The 15332-nt window shown below is 45.1% G+C and overlaps 2 protein-coding genes across 2 annotated transcripts in view; one reads left to right on the top strand and one right to left on the bottom strand.

The window, feature by feature from the left end:
- Positions 1–810, bottom strand: part of fars2 (phenylalanyl-tRNA synthetase 2, mitochondrial) — a 41887-nt gene extending 41077 nt beyond the window's left edge. Inside the window, exon 1 of the mRNA XM_068581344.1 lies at positions 759–810. The gene's annotated coding sequence lies outside the window, so the exon portion shown is untranslated. The remainder of the gene's footprint in view (positions 1–758) is intronic.
- lyrm4 (LYR motif containing 4) overlaps positions 1–13675 on the top strand; it is a 14070-nt gene extending 395 nt beyond the window's left edge. The window contains exons 2-3 of the mRNA XM_068581389.1: positions 1536–1656; positions 12988–13675. Coding sequence (XP_068437490.1) covers positions 1536–1656; positions 12988–13038 — 172 coding nt within the window. The 3' untranslated portion in view covers positions 13039–13675. The remainder of the gene's footprint in view (positions 1–1535; positions 1657–12987) is intronic.
- Positions 13676–15332: the final 1657 nt, after the last annotated feature.

The following is a 15332-nucleotide window of genomic DNA, read 5'->3' as shown; positions in this document are numbered from 1 at the left end:
GTACTTATACCGCTGTACTTATACCACGCATTGTACTTATACATCAGTGTACTTATACCTCTCAGTGTACGTACACCTCACACTGTACTTCTACCTCAGTATAGTTATACCACACAGTATAGTTATACCACACAGTGTAGTTATACCACACAGTGTAGTTATACATCTCAGTGTACTTATACATCTCAGTGTACTTATACATCTCAGTGTACTTATACCACAGTGTACTTATACCACAGTGTACTTATACCTCATAGTGTATTTATACCTCATAGTGTATTTATACCTCATAGTGTACTTATACCTCATAGTGTATTTATACCTTTGTGTACTTGTGCCTCCCAGTGTACTTATACCTCCCAGTGTACTTATACCTCCCAGTGTACTTATACCTCCCAGTGTACTTATACCTCACAGTGTACTTATACCTCACAGTGTACTTATACCTCACAGTGTACTTATACCTCACAGTGTACTTATACCTCACAGTGTACTTACACCACACAGTGTACTTATACCACACAGTGTACTTATACCTCTCTGTGTACTTATACTACACAGTCTACTTATACCTCTCCGTGTACTTATACCTCCAACCAGTGAAACCACATGAACCTCGTGTGGATTTAAAGATCTCCAGCTTTAAAGAAAAGATGGAAGACAAAGCTGTTCAGCCTTTGAACAAGAATATCAAAGAACACACACACACACATACACACACACACACACACACACACACACACACTGTGAGAGAGTACCTTAGAGACGTTATTGATCAGCTCCTCCGGCTGTTTGTGTTCTGTGGTCAGATCCATGATCTCCCACCACACAGCTGCTGGTTTATGACTCCAACACCTGAGAAGGAAGGGAGCGAGGGCGGGAGGGGGAGGGGGAAGGAGGGAGGGAGTAAGTTAGTAAGTGAGGAGGCTTAAATGTGCAGGGCAGAATGTTGTGTGGACGTGTTCAGAATCCTGAAGCTTCTCTCTTCGTTGAAGCGAACGTTATATTCATCTTGTCACCTTGACGTGAGACGTCTTCATGACAGGAGCTGGAGCCGTCGTCTCCCACCAGACTCCATTGATAAAAACAGTGATTTAAGAGCTGTCGTCTCCCACCAGACTCCATTGATAAAAACAGTGATTTAAGAGCTGTCGTCTCCCACCAGACTCCATTGATAAAAACAGTGATTTAAGCTCTTAGTGCGCAGGATATGCTGCCTCCTTCTGGTTAGTATGTTTGTGTTGTGGAGGCGTGAAGGAGTCGGGTCCTCATACAACTACACACTATCCCTTTTATTTGTATTTATATTTGCAGAGGGCTGTATCCTCATCTGATGGTGTTGCTTCTGGTTCGTGGTGCTTGTTTGTGTTCATAAACCACATGGAGGCTGGTTTTGTGTCTGCCCTGCACATATTTGTTTTCTTTTTTTTATTATTTTCTTTACTGCCGGCTGCTGTTTGTTGTTCTCTCTTTGAAGTGTGTGTGTGTGTGTGTGTGTGTGTGTGTGTGTGTGTGTGTGTGTGTGTGTGTTACAGGACCTATGCAGTGCGGCGGGTGCGAGATGCCTTCAGGGCCAACCGTGAAGTGGAGGATCCAAAAGCTGTGGAGAGACTGATGGTGGAGGGACAGCAGACACTGGCACTGTTAAAGAGACAGGTGAGACACACACAAACAAACAGACACACGCACAAACACACAGAAAGACACACACACACTCGTTGACACAAGGTTGACTAGTATGCTGATGAACACCTGTTTACCAACTGACCACTTGTCTCCCACACACACACACACACACACACACACACACACACACACACACACACACACACACATTATTGCGGCAACTCGGGCTAATCACCTCGCTGTTGGTCACTTTGTTCCCATAATGCATCAGCAGCCTGTCAGCCAATCCCAACAGGGAACAGGGATTCTCCGTCTCTCTGCCTGCCTCTCTCCACGCACGCACGCACGCACGCACACACACACACACACACACACACACACACACTTCTGCTGCATTCATATTTTCACAGTTTTGCATTCGGTCTGAACTTTAATGATCACATTTCCATAAAGCGACGGTCAGAGCGACGCGGCAGACGGAGGAGTTGTAATATTCATGAAGCGCATTCCTGAAAGAGGAGATAAATAAATATGAAGCAGGAAGTGGATCAAAGAGAAGCCCGACATGAGGGGAGGGGGCGGAAAGGGATCCTGACGAAGATTATTGGGGTTCAACGAACCGCATTTCATCACAATGAGACAGCGGAGGATTCTCCCTGAAGCTCCTGAACGCCTCATTTGAGAAACATAGACTCGAAAATATCGTCTTTTTTATCTTCCTGAAATACACGATAAGATCATTATGAAAGGAGAGAGAATGCAGCTTTAACACATGAAGCATAGACTTCTATACAACCAGAGGAGTTGCCCCCTGGTGGTCAGAAGAGAGAATGCAGCTTTAACACATGAAGCATAGACTTCTATACAACCAGAGGAGTCGCCCCCTGGTGGTCAGGAGAGAGAGCTTGAACACATGAAGCTTGAGAGGTTGTGTCTTGCTCTATAATACAAAGTGAGCGTGGTTGTCGAGCTGCAGGTTGTCGAGCTGCAGGTTGTCTCACTCCGCTTCATGAAGCCACAGTGGACAGTTTGATCCGATGGCTTCTGGAGGTTTTACCGTGTTTTCTGTTCGTTAGAGTCCCGTTTGACTCGAGTCGAGTGCGTTTCCTCCTCTGCATCTCGCCCACGCCGACTCGTGGATTAAATGCATCAGAGGAGGAGTCTGCCCCTCGTTACAACCCTGCTGCAATACTACGGGGCTTCTGGGAAAATCCATATCTCACTTATAGTTACAGGCTGAGCATGAAGCCCTCTGGCTTCAGGTTTCCTCCCCGTGTGCAGATCCATATACGAGATGAGGGGGGGTACCTTTTTAATAAAACATCTCGCTTTAAATGACACTGAAGGATAAACAAAACCACTTCCACTCTCTCAACCCCAAAGCACACCAGCATTATTCTTCAGATTTTTCAGATTCTCGTCGCGTTAGTATCCGTATTGTTAACCCGGTGAAAACTGTGCAACCAATTTCGCCTCCAGATCTCTTTTTCCCTGTGTTTGAGTCGTCGTAAAACCCCCAAATTAATTCCAATACTTGTGTTTATTGTATGTATTTGTTCAGCAAAGTCTTGGGAAAAAAATGTATATCTGCAAAAAAATCACTTTTAAAAGATATTTTGATCATAACTATGAACATCCAGCATGATGTGAGCCAGATTCCCCAAAAATGCCTCCTGGAGCGTCAATGAGACACCTTTTTAGGAAAGATTAGGACCTAAAGAATCAGAATTTGCAACAAAAGATGCCAAAAGATTGTGTGAATGGGGCATGCTGAGACTTAAAATGGGAGCGGGAGGATTTTTGCGCGCGGTTTCCAAAAGGTTGAACACACAAACACATTTAATATGGTGTACTTCATGTAGTGCTGGTAATGTACGGATGAAAACCATATTAATCGACTGCATTTTTAAGTTATTGACACGCGTATTGTTGTTGTTCGTGGCGCTTCAATGTGCATCAATCGTTCTGCTTCTGAGCCTCAACACTCTGAGGCCGTATATTTAGATTCACAGTGACCTCACTGAGGATATTATTATCTCTGATGGACTTTGTGAACCAGTTCATGAATCACAGTTATGAAGGAAGCGAGGCTCTGTGGAGCTGCAGAACTGAGACTCCTCACGTTGTCAAGTGTTTCATCCGGCGACGATGTTTCTAAACGTTGTGTTTCTACTCGCGTGTGTGTTGCAGTGTTAACCACATTTGCCTTTTTTAATGTGTGTGTGTCTAAGTGGATGTTTTGTGTGCGTTGTGCGTTGGTTGGGGAGTAAAGATGATGGATTGCAGCTGCAGAGCCGCCTCTGTTTGCAGAAGAGCGACTGAACCAGAAGGCTGTTTGACGAGGGGAACCGAACATGTTGTTGTGTCATCAGTTTACAGTGTGCGTCCTCCCTCAGCTGGATTTACTCTATATACACACAAACACACACACATGGATGATGGAGTGAGGCCATAACATTATTAACAAGTCCAACAAAGAGTGTGTGTGTGTGTGTGTCCTCTGAAGAGCCATTTCTCACCCATTACTGCTGCTTAATGTCACACGGCCTTCGGCCATTTTGGCTCAATTGAGATTAAATGCCCCGTCGGCCGGTGAGTTACACCTTCCAGGTCCAACAGAACCTCAGAGTTCAATAAACACTTTCTACACGCCGGGTTAGTTTTCATGTGAAGCCTCGTCTGTAAAACGTTAAACAGTTGGAACAAAATACATAAATGATGTAGCATTAATCCTGTTATTCTATAACATTATACATCACTCGGTTAGCGTTTCTGTCCCAGTCCTGAGGAGGTTGTTGTTGTTGTTGTTGTTGCTGCTGCTGCTGATGTGTTCATAGCAGAAGCTGTGGTGTGTGTGGACCGACATTTTGAATTTCGGTCATTTGGTCGTCTCCATCTTGGTCTGTGGTCGTCTTTGGTCGTCTCCATCTTGGTCTGTGGTCGTCTTGGTCTTTCTTCGTCATGGTCTTTGGTCGTCTTCATCTTGGTCTTTGGTCGTCTCCATCTAGAGTTTGTTTGCTTGGTTTTGTGCCTTTACCATTTGAGTTTTTGCTTGTCGCCATCTTGGATTTTGTCCATTGTGACAGATTTGTAAGACAGAAACACAGCCAACGCTCCAATCGGACACCTTCACCGCTGATAATCCGCTCTCTGGATTAAATGAATCTGAGCTTCAGACACGTATCAGGTCTCAACTATCTGAACCAGACATTCAAACCACAAAAGAGCCAAAGGGAGTGAAAGAAAAGAGTCCTTCAACACTGAAGTTGTGGAAACAAAGAAGCAGATGTAATGAACAGTGAGTTAAACCCCTCACTGCTGCAGTGTCTCTGTCTCTGTTTTGTCAGTTAATCAGAGAAATACGTCATTTGATTTGATGTTGAGCAGCGAGGTGCTTAAAGGAACATTTCCACTGCTGAATATAAAGTGAAAATAATGTTTTATGGTAAACGCCTTGAGCTCCACACACACACACACACACACAGAGGTATTCGTTCACTCGGTTGGCTTCCCTTTATAAAGGTTAACCGTATTACCTGAAGCACCTGTAGCAGAAGCATGAATAAGTGTTTCTACTTCACTCTCTGGATATTATCGTCTCAAGCTTGTTATTCAGTCGTTAAACTAGTTTCTTTTTGTCCTCCAGTGAGAAATGTGTCGCGCTGTCAGACAGTCACATAATCACTGAAACTGGATTATTCCTGCGGCGGATTTTCACAACAATAAACGTCTCTTTGTCTTAAAGGAGGCGTGTTTGAGTTTACATCAGGACTTTTCTCTTCAGTTAATTGTTTCTGATGAGTCATGAGCAGCTGTTTTCTTTTTTTTTTTTGGCCTACTGATCCTGTTAAAGGCGGTTTTATAACTGAAAGAGAAAGTTTCAAAATAAAAGCTCCCGTTTGCAGTGAATCACTGAGACCTTAAACGCGTGATTATTCTCAGGAGTTTTGCAGCGTCTTTTAAACTAGATTTCTGGATGATTGGTCCGATAATGATATCCCTGGATAGTGTACTTTACACTGACTCTAAAAATATCTTTCATGTTTGAGTAATGACTCGGAGAAGGAGTTTTTGACGTTAAGAGTTTTTAAGTAGCTTGATGGCCTCTGTGAGCTGCTGCTTCACGTCTTCCTTCCACTCTCTGTGGAGGGAGAACTCATCGTACTTGTTTGAGATGTTGTAGCTCAAAGTTGTCAGATCTGGCAACATGGTTAGAAAATCCTTCTGCTAATAAACTAAGCTAAGCTAAGAGACGTCGGACTGTTGGGTTTCTTTCATGAAACCAGTGTAGCACGAAAGCATGGTGGCATTATCAAGAACTGTCGGACGGCTGGTAAATTGGCTAACTTGCTAATGCCACCGTGTTGTCATGCTAACGATGCGCTAGTTACAGAAAAGGAGCTGCTGGTGGCCGTGTGCCTCGCAGCTAGGAAACTAGCCAGCCCTGGAGATGGAGAAGCTAACTAGCTAACTATCCAGCTCTGGATATGGAGAAGCTAACTAGCTAGCCACTATCCAGCTCTAGAGATGGAGAAGCTAACTAGCTAACTATCCAGCTCTGGATATGGAGAAGCTAACTAGCTAGCCACTATCCAGCTCTGGAGATGGAGAAGCTAACTAGCTAACTATCTAGCTCTGGAGATGGAGACGCTAGCTGGTTAAGTAGCCAGCTCTGGAGATGGAGAAGCTAACTAGCTAGCCACTATCCAGCTCTGGAGATGGCGCTCGATGCATCTGTTGATGAGTTCATAGCGTGTTAATAACTGCCGGTCCGACCACACGACGAGCCAGCGACGCGTTCACTGCCGCAGGAGATCGGATGTGAAACCCCAGTTTTTATTTATGACGCAGTTTCAGCTCCGTTTGGGGGAAACCAGAGATTTTGGGAAAAGCCTGAACCAGACACGAGCTGGACTGAAAAGTAGGGCATCCTCCTGCGCCTCCTCCTCCTCCTCCGCCTCCTCTTCATCTCACTCCTTCCCCACTTGTTATTTCCTCCCCTGCTCTTCTTCATCTTTGGATCTGTTGATCCCCAGAAATCCAGCTCCTTTATTGCTCCGTCATGCTCTCGTACTGGAAAAGAGTGAAGAGACTCGGAGCTGCTCAGGTGGATAACAACATCTTCCTCTTCCTCATAAAACGCCGCTCTGTGCGAGAGCCGTCTGGTGGCTATTATGCGCTCAACGCTGACGCATCAATAAATATCTTCATAGAGATGTGACGGGGTTCAGTCTGCCTCCATGTTGCTGTGTGTGTGCATGTATATTATATTGTGTGTTTTTTTAAATATATTCGATATATTTTTTAAATATATTTAGATAATGTGTATGTATGTACATATATGTGTATACGAACATACACATTATCTAAATATATTTAAAAAAATCATAGATCATTTTAAAGACAAATCTGTGAACATTAACCAGATAAAAAACGTTTTAACAATCGTTTCATTAGCATTCCTCAGCGTTCCCGTTAGCCGTTAACATCTGTGCTCAGTACTCTGAACTTTGTCCCGTCATCTTGAGTATAAGTATAAAGTATAAGTACTTTTATGATTCCTGTTTAAAGAGGGAAGATAAATCACAGCTGTGCTGAAGAGTCTCAAGTGTTTCAACGCATTACAGGAAACGTTTGTGATTAAACTCGCTGGCAACAAACGTTATTTATTTAAAATAACCTTTTTTAACAAATGATCGGTGCGTCGTCTTTCTTCTTCTGTGGTGATTATAGTAGGAGTCTTCTTCTGTGGTGTTATATTCTGCTACTTTTGTTTTGTAAATCCTTCTTCTATTCTTAGAAGTCTGGGTCTGATGCAATGATGATACTCCATCCACACACACACACACTCACACAGACACACACACACACACACACACAGCATGATGCAAGCCATTGACTGAAGAAGGCAACGTGATGTAAGGATAAAAGTTAAAGACTAGAGGAAGAGGAGGGGGAAGAAGTGAAGAAGACGAAATGATGAGAAGCTAACTAGCAAGCTCTGATGATGGCAAAGCTAACTAGTAACTAACTAGCAAGCTATGGAGATGGAGAAGCTAGCTAACTAACTAGCAAGCTATGGAGATGGAGAAGCTAGCTAACTAACTAGCAAGTTCTGAAGATGGAGACGCTAACTAACTAGCAAGCTATGGCGATGTAGAAGCTAGCTAGCAAGTTCTGGAGATGGAGACGCTAACTAGCTAGCGAGCTCTGGAGATGGAGACGCTACCTATCCCTCTGCAGCGCTGCGGTGGTTCATGACAGGACCTCCAGTGTGCTGACGGTCTGAACACAAACCCTCTGCTGCCCCTGAACCCTCCTCCGTTACTTTAACACAACAATCTCTTCCTGTGAAGACGGAAGTTTATTTGGAAAAAATAAACGCACAAAACGAAGATGCGGTGTTGATGTTATTGTCGTCATCGTCTGGGCTTCTCGTCTCACATGAACGAACCACTCGGGATGAAGAACAGTGAGAAGACGAGAGCAGGCGCTCCATGACTCCGGGGGTCCGTCGGCTCAGACGGAGAGAAGACAGGAAGTAAACCCAACGAACACATTTATAACCAGCCTTCCTCCTCTTCCTCTTCATCTCCCCCATGCCTCGGTGCGACGGACTGAAACGGGAGATCACAGCGAGGGAACTCCACACACACACACACACACACACACACACACACACACACACACACACACACACACACACACACACACACAGTTTGCCTTCATCTTTTCTGGCTCTCTAATTAGTGTGAGCTCGCAGTGGAAAGAATTAAGGTAAAAAAATCTCAGATTTACAAAGAAACTCCTCATTAGTGTGTGTGTGTGTGTGTGTGTGTCAACCATTTCCGTGTGGGCGTGGCCCGGCCGTCATTGCATAATCTTGTTTAATTACTCTCTAAGGCCATGATTGGTTGATGTCGGGTTGTTGAGCCCCGACGGCTAATTGGTCAGGAGGCTCTTTTTTTTTCTTTTTTTTTTGGGGAGTCAGTGGCCAATTAACGAGACACGGGGCTAACGAGCTCGTTAAGGCCGGTGGGCGGGACCTCAGTGGAGTAGATTCTCACACACACACACACACACACACACACACACACACACACACACACACACACACACACACACACACAGAGTAACCTTATCAGAAAGAGGGGTGTGTAAACGAAGACGTCCCATTGGTCCTTTTTTAAAGAAGTCTGGCGCACACACACACACACACACACACACACACACACACACACACACACACACACACACACACTATAGAGAGCTGAGGGTTGTGTGTGTGTGTGTCCTTCAAAGGTCAGAACAGCCGTAGTATCAGTTCCAGGTTGGAGTGAGTTGTTCAGGTGAAGATTGATTTCACCTCTAGAGAAGCTCGGCTTTGGAGGAAACGTTGATTTGTGTTTCTGGAGAGTTGCAAAGCGGTAAAATATTCATTTGTCTTCCACCAAAAAACCCTCCAATCCGGCAGTAAAACATTAACGATTGAGTGGGTTTGGTTGAGGGGAAGATGGCGGTTTGTCAGAAGGACTTCAGTACGGGAAGAGAGAGCGAGAGAGGAAGAGATGGAAAGATCAATACGGTGTATTCTCACATGATTGTTATGAACTAATGCGCTGCTTTGGAAGCAGAGAGGGTTTTAACATCGGTGTTGAACTGGCAGAGAAGAGGGAGAGGTTACAGACTGCTGCTTCAAAAGAAACGGACTGAGTTTACAGATCCATCTCAACACACAAGTGGGTTAGTCCCGTTAGTGCTGCGCCACGTTGCTTCTTCTTTCAGTGCTACCTTCATGGAAAGCTGTTGAAGGAAGGAATAAACGGAGAGAGAAGGACGGCTAGAGGAGGGAAAGAAACGGAGAGAGAGAAGGACGGCTAGAGGAGGGAAACAGAACGGGGAGAGAGAGGACGGCTAGAGGAGGGAAAGAAAAGGAGAGAGAAGGACGGCTAGAGGAGGGAAAGAAACGGAGAGAGAGAAGGACGGCTAGAGGGTTGAAAGAGATGGAGAGACATAAAGAGTTCAGTCAACGCTATGAAATGACTCATTCATGAGACTGAGTATCTCCTGGAAAACAGTACCCACACGACCCACAATGCACCCTGAATGCTCCACCCGCACGGCCCACAATGCACCCTGAATGCTCCACCCGCACGGCCCACAATGCACCATTTATCAAATACATTCACAGATAGGAAGGCGACGCAGAAGAACAGAGGAGGATGAAATGAGTGGATTTGACAGTGCAGTCTGGCATTGAGGCACACACACACACACACACACACACACACACACACACACACACACACACACACACACACACACACACAGCAGGTAAGCAGAGGACACATTAAGGGAAGCAGAGAGGGACAAACGAGGGAGATGAGGGGGGTTAAGGGGAAGTATCTCAACGCAGTGATTTAATTGGCTGGATTAGCATGAACCAGAGCAGCAGGATGTGTGAGGTGCAGAGACGCCGTCCTTCAAAACGCTTCCCCGGCCCGCCGAACTGTCCTTGAGAGAGACACTGAATCCGTCTGGCCTGCAGCGATCCGCGATGTCGAACAGCAGATTAAAGATGTTCCGTGTTTAAATTTGAACGTCGATAAGCCACCAGAGCGACACAAAGACATCAGACACTTCCACCGCAGACGAACACGAACAATCTGCTGCTTCTGTCCCGTGGCGGGCGGAGATATTCATGTATTTTCTGTTGCTTAAGTCCGAGTCAATCGAACACATCAGAGTTCATTGTCAAGTCAATCGGGAAACTTAAAGGGTCTGAGATTGAGATCAGTCAGACTTCTGTTTCAAGTCCGTCAAGACAGGGAGTGAAGTCGGCTGAAGCAAGTCTCAAGTCAGAGACGCCAAGCTGTCCGTCAAGACCGTCAGAGCTCGAGTCCGTAGAGACAAGGTCCGATGAACCAGGACCTGTCAAGTTTCACGTCAATTCAGTCTCGAGCCGATCGATCAGGACGAAGTCGAGTCTCTAGCCGATCGAGTAAAGACGGGGTCGAGTCTCGAGCCGATTGAGTGTCTAACTGATCGAGTCAAAGTCTCGGATGAACCAAAGTCCATCAAGTCACAAGTTGAGTCTAAACCTTAAGCAACTCTTCGGGTCTCTTCCTCCCCTTCATCCTGGGCGTTAATGCATCTCACTCTGACAGCATCTTGCCTTCCTCCTCCTCTTCCTCCCCCTCACAGGAAGCCCTCAGTGGATCCTCCTCCAGTCGCTCCATCTCTTTCCTCCCACTGCAGAGCAGCCGTTGTGTGTTTCTAACTCCACGGTGAACGTGTTCACTGAACACAAGTCACCAGAACAGCTTCAGATAAAATGGCCGAGATCGTCTCAATATTGACTCACCACGAGGAAACTCCATCATCTGTCTCTTTGTGGTGGTTTTCTGTCTCTTTGTGGTGGTTTTCTGTCTTGTGAGTCCACAATGCAACAGACTTCTCTCATGAAGGACAGACTCCTCTTTTTCCTCCTCTTCATCCTCCTCCTCCTCTTCACTGTTAATCTGTCACCTCTCGTCTGCTGGGAGTACGATGGAGGTCAGCCGTCACGACACCATGTACATGAAGGAGGCTAAGTTTAGCTTTCCATTACAGCGCTGTGTGTGTGTGTGTGTGTGTGTGTGTGTGTGTGTGTGTGTGTGTGTGTGTGTGTGTGTGTGTGTGTGTGTGTGTGTGTGTGTGTGTGTGTGTGTGTGTGTGTGTGTGTCGTCTGCATCCTGACTGGGAACCACTTCTGTCTGCTGTGAGCTTCAAGAGCTGTGAACCTCCTGACGCTTGTGTCACTCGTTACATCGGTTCCAGTCTCTTTTGTGGTCGATGTGTGTCTCTTTTGTGGTCGTTTTGCGTCTCTCTTTGTGGTTTTGCTTCTTTGTGATTGTTTTGTGTCTTTGCGGTTGTTTCTTGTCCCTTTGTGGTCGTCTCTCGTCTCTTTGTAGCTGTTTTTTGTCTTCTTGGTGTGTTTTTTGTCTCTTGTAGTATCATGCAGTCGACGCTCCAGAGAGTTCTGGTCCAGACCCTGTAGGCCAGATCAGTCTTCCATGACTCCGGGGGTGAGGTGGGGAGGGGGGGGAGACACTGGTGGAGAAAGCAAACAACCACTTTAATATCCCAGCATGCTTTGCCTTCATTGGATGCTGACCCGCTGCTGCATTAATTGGGTTATTCAGAGCCAAATGAAATATTCCTGTTTTCATTGGTTTTATTTTTAGAGCTGTGCTTTAATTATTCATGAAGGAGAAACTGACTGAGGGGGGAGGAGGAGGGAGGGAGGGAGGGAGAGGAACACTCCGCAGAGATGAAGACAAATCTAACGAGATAAAAAACCAACTGATGGAGCGAGGGAGGCCTTCTCTTTGTTTGGAGCCACAGCCGCAACAATTTACATGAGAGCCACGCCTCCTGCGAGCCGATTGGTCCAGAGAGCCGCCCGCCCCCCTCCCTCCTACGCCACACTCCGGCCAATCGTGAGGCCGCACACAGAGGGGGGCTCCTACGGGGCGAGAGAGGCTGTGATGGTGTGAAAAGAGAGAGAGAGAGAGGAGGCAGAATAATTGATGAAGACGAGCGACATGATGGTGAAGCTGGGCTGTGGAGGTACTCCGCCCTCTGGTGGCACTGCGGGGACATGACACTAAAACACAACAAATATTAGTGAAAAACAACAAATAAGACTTTATTTTCACAACGTGAACACAAACTGTGACGACAACAAGTAATAAATATAATATAAACATTAAAACACGTTTAATTTAGACTTCCAACCTTTTTAAACTGTGTGTGTGTGTGTGTGTGTGTGTGTGTGTGTGTGTGTGTGTGACCTTGTACTGCGTTTGTCATATTTGGTTATGTTCTGTAGATGAGTTGCGTTTTTGTACAGAAAAAATGAGGAAATCAATTGTGAACTGTGGCCCAAAAGCACACACACACACAGTAACACACTTATACACACACACAGTAACACACTCCATCATTGTCTCTCTTGGAGACTCGTGTTGCTTGTGGCGCCTCCTTCAGGACAGGAAGTGAAGTTAAATGTCTTAGAAAGTGAAAGACAACGAGCGGAGTGTTAATGGTAGAAACTTTTGTTCTTCCTCTGGTTGTATAGAAGTCTATGCTTCATGTGTTAAAGCTGCATTCTCTCTCCTGACCACCAGGGGGCGACTCCTCTGGTTGTATAGAAGTCGATGCTTCATGTGTTAAAGCTGCATTCTCTCTCCTGACCACCAGGGGGCAACTCCTCTGGTTGTATAGAAGTCGATGCTTCATGTGTTAAAGCTGCATTCTCTCTCCTGACCACCAGGGGGCGACTCCTCTAAGGTTGTGAGTGTTTCTTCTTCTCCGCAGGCGTCCATCGGGAAGATGTACGAGATCCAGAAGAACGTGGTGGAGGACTAACTCCGCCCCCCCAAGCAAACAGGAAGTGACATCAGAGCCCTTGGCATCGACACCTACCCGCTCCTTCTCCGTACAGCTGTGGGAGGAGGAGTGCAATGCATTGTGGGAGATGTAGGACTGAGTGAAGCTCCTGGAGCTTTTGTTGTAGTTTCTTTTCCCCTCGATCTTTTCTTCAGACGCAGAACCTCGTCCACCCACCGGGGGCGCCAGACCAACACGTACAATACATTATGAAGTGGAAGTAAAGTTTTTAGTTAATAGTCTTTCTCTTTACACTTCTCTAAAGTTTCAGTTTATTCGTGTTTGAGTCTTAATGTGTGGAAATAGATCAAGTTAGATCTGAAGGTATTGATCAGAGCTGATCGATCGCTGCATTCAGTCAGTTTCTCTCACGTTTTTTATTTTCAAACGCTCAAGTCGTCATGTGATTACCTGAAATATATAAAAGATCTTCTATCACATTCACTCTGTTGATTCATTTTCTGAGTATTTAATGTTCCTGATATACATACATATAGATATAATTACAAGTTTTCTGAATGTATATGATTAAATATGCAAATTGGGCATTTTCTAAAAGTATCTTTTGGTGACGTGAAGGGACAGAAGTAATAAAATAAAGACCTTGTGACTCTGATATCTGACTTCTGATTGTTTTATAGACACAGGAAACAGGAAGTACCTGCAGAGTTCACGTTGTACAGTTACACAAAGTTTAGAAACCCCTTGTGTGTGTGTGTGTGTGTCTGTGTGTCTGATGAAACACACTAACGGCGTGACTGGACGTATCAGTGGAGGTGACTGACCCACACAAGGTACCAGCGGCTGCTTTTAATAGACCCATCTGTTGGTTTTAGGACACACACACACACACACACACACACACAGGTGTTAAAGATCAGGTTGCTCAACCAGCCGAAGCGGTTTCATCAGACGAACACACACTCGCAGGTTGTTCTGCACGTGCTCAGTGCGTCCCTCTCATTTCATCTCAGATCTTTAACGTGTGACAGAAAAGCTGAAAGGAAACGCTCTCACAGTGAAGTTTGGTTTGAGAAGATTTCATGACCGAAATGTCTTCGCTGAACACATTTTATTTTAGTTTTGAGGAAAAAAACACGACCGAAGAACGAAATAAAGATCAACCGTTAAAAGACACGAAGACTCGATGTTTCTCTGACAGCTGCAGTCGCTCTTCATGAGAACTGGAGACGTTTACTGATCACACAGTAAGATCTACCTGTTACGTTAAAGGTGTTATGAAGGATGAGAGGATGACTGATGAGAGGATGAAGGATGAGAGGATGACTGATGAGAGGATGAAGGATGACAGAGGATGACGGACATGAGGATGTGAGAATGAGAGGATGACTGACATGAGGACGTGACACTAGAGGACTCAAGGACGTGACACTAGAGGACACTAGGACATGACACTAGAGGACACTAGGACATGACTAAAGGACACTAGGACATGACACTAGAGGACACTAGGACATGACTAAAGGACACTAGGACATGACACTAGAGGACACTTGCCTGTCCTTCAGATGTCCCCTTGAACTGGTCTTTCCTCACTTGGAGCCTCTGGCTCTGTTGACTCATTAAACATGTCGTCAGGTTGGTCAACAAACTATTTTCAGAGGACTTCTGAACTTTGACCCTTGTAGAGAAAGAGAGAGAGAGAGAGATAGGAAAAAGAGAGAGAGAGAGACAAATTTTGTCTGATTTCACTTGGATGTTTTTATTCATTTCCTTCACACGTTGAACATGAATCAAACTTTTCTAAATCTGCTCAAACGGCGACATGAAGCAACAATAATACAGAATTAATATAGAACATCTGTGAGAGGATAAAAGAAATAAAAGACCGTAAAGAAACATAGTCATTAATAGTCATAATTAATTTCTATATTAAAAACTGAGATTGTAAAGCTCACTTGATAAAAGATGTTCTGGCTTTAAAAACCTTTTATTTCAAATCTTTCATTCATTAAAATGTTTCCTCTCGATGGACCGGCTCGTGGATCAGCCCTCGGTTCGTCTAACACGTTACGCTCCAGATCTTAAAGCATCGAGCTGAACACAGAAACCTGTTGAGTTTTATTTTGAAAAGGTTCCACATCCCAATTCTGGTCCACGGATGGAGTCTCTTGTGACGTCATGAGGTCCAAAACGTTTCCCTTAAATAAGGAACAAAGAGAGTCCCTCATCCAAGAGATGATTTCCATGATGTCCATCATGTGGAAAACTATCTGCCCCTCTGAATACAGACCATAACCCTGAGCCAAGAA

Source organism: Clinocottus analis, unplaced genomic scaffold (genome assembly GCF_023055335.1).
Source record: "Clinocottus analis isolate CAN_PGR_092001 unplaced genomic scaffold, fCliAna1.0.p SCAF_18, whole genome shotgun sequence".
Lineage (NCBI taxonomy): Eukaryota > Metazoa > Chordata > Actinopteri > Perciformes > Cottidae > Clinocottus > Clinocottus analis.
The sequence above is the reverse complement of the archived record's forward strand: the minus strand, read 5'-3'. Positions and strand labels throughout refer to the sequence as shown.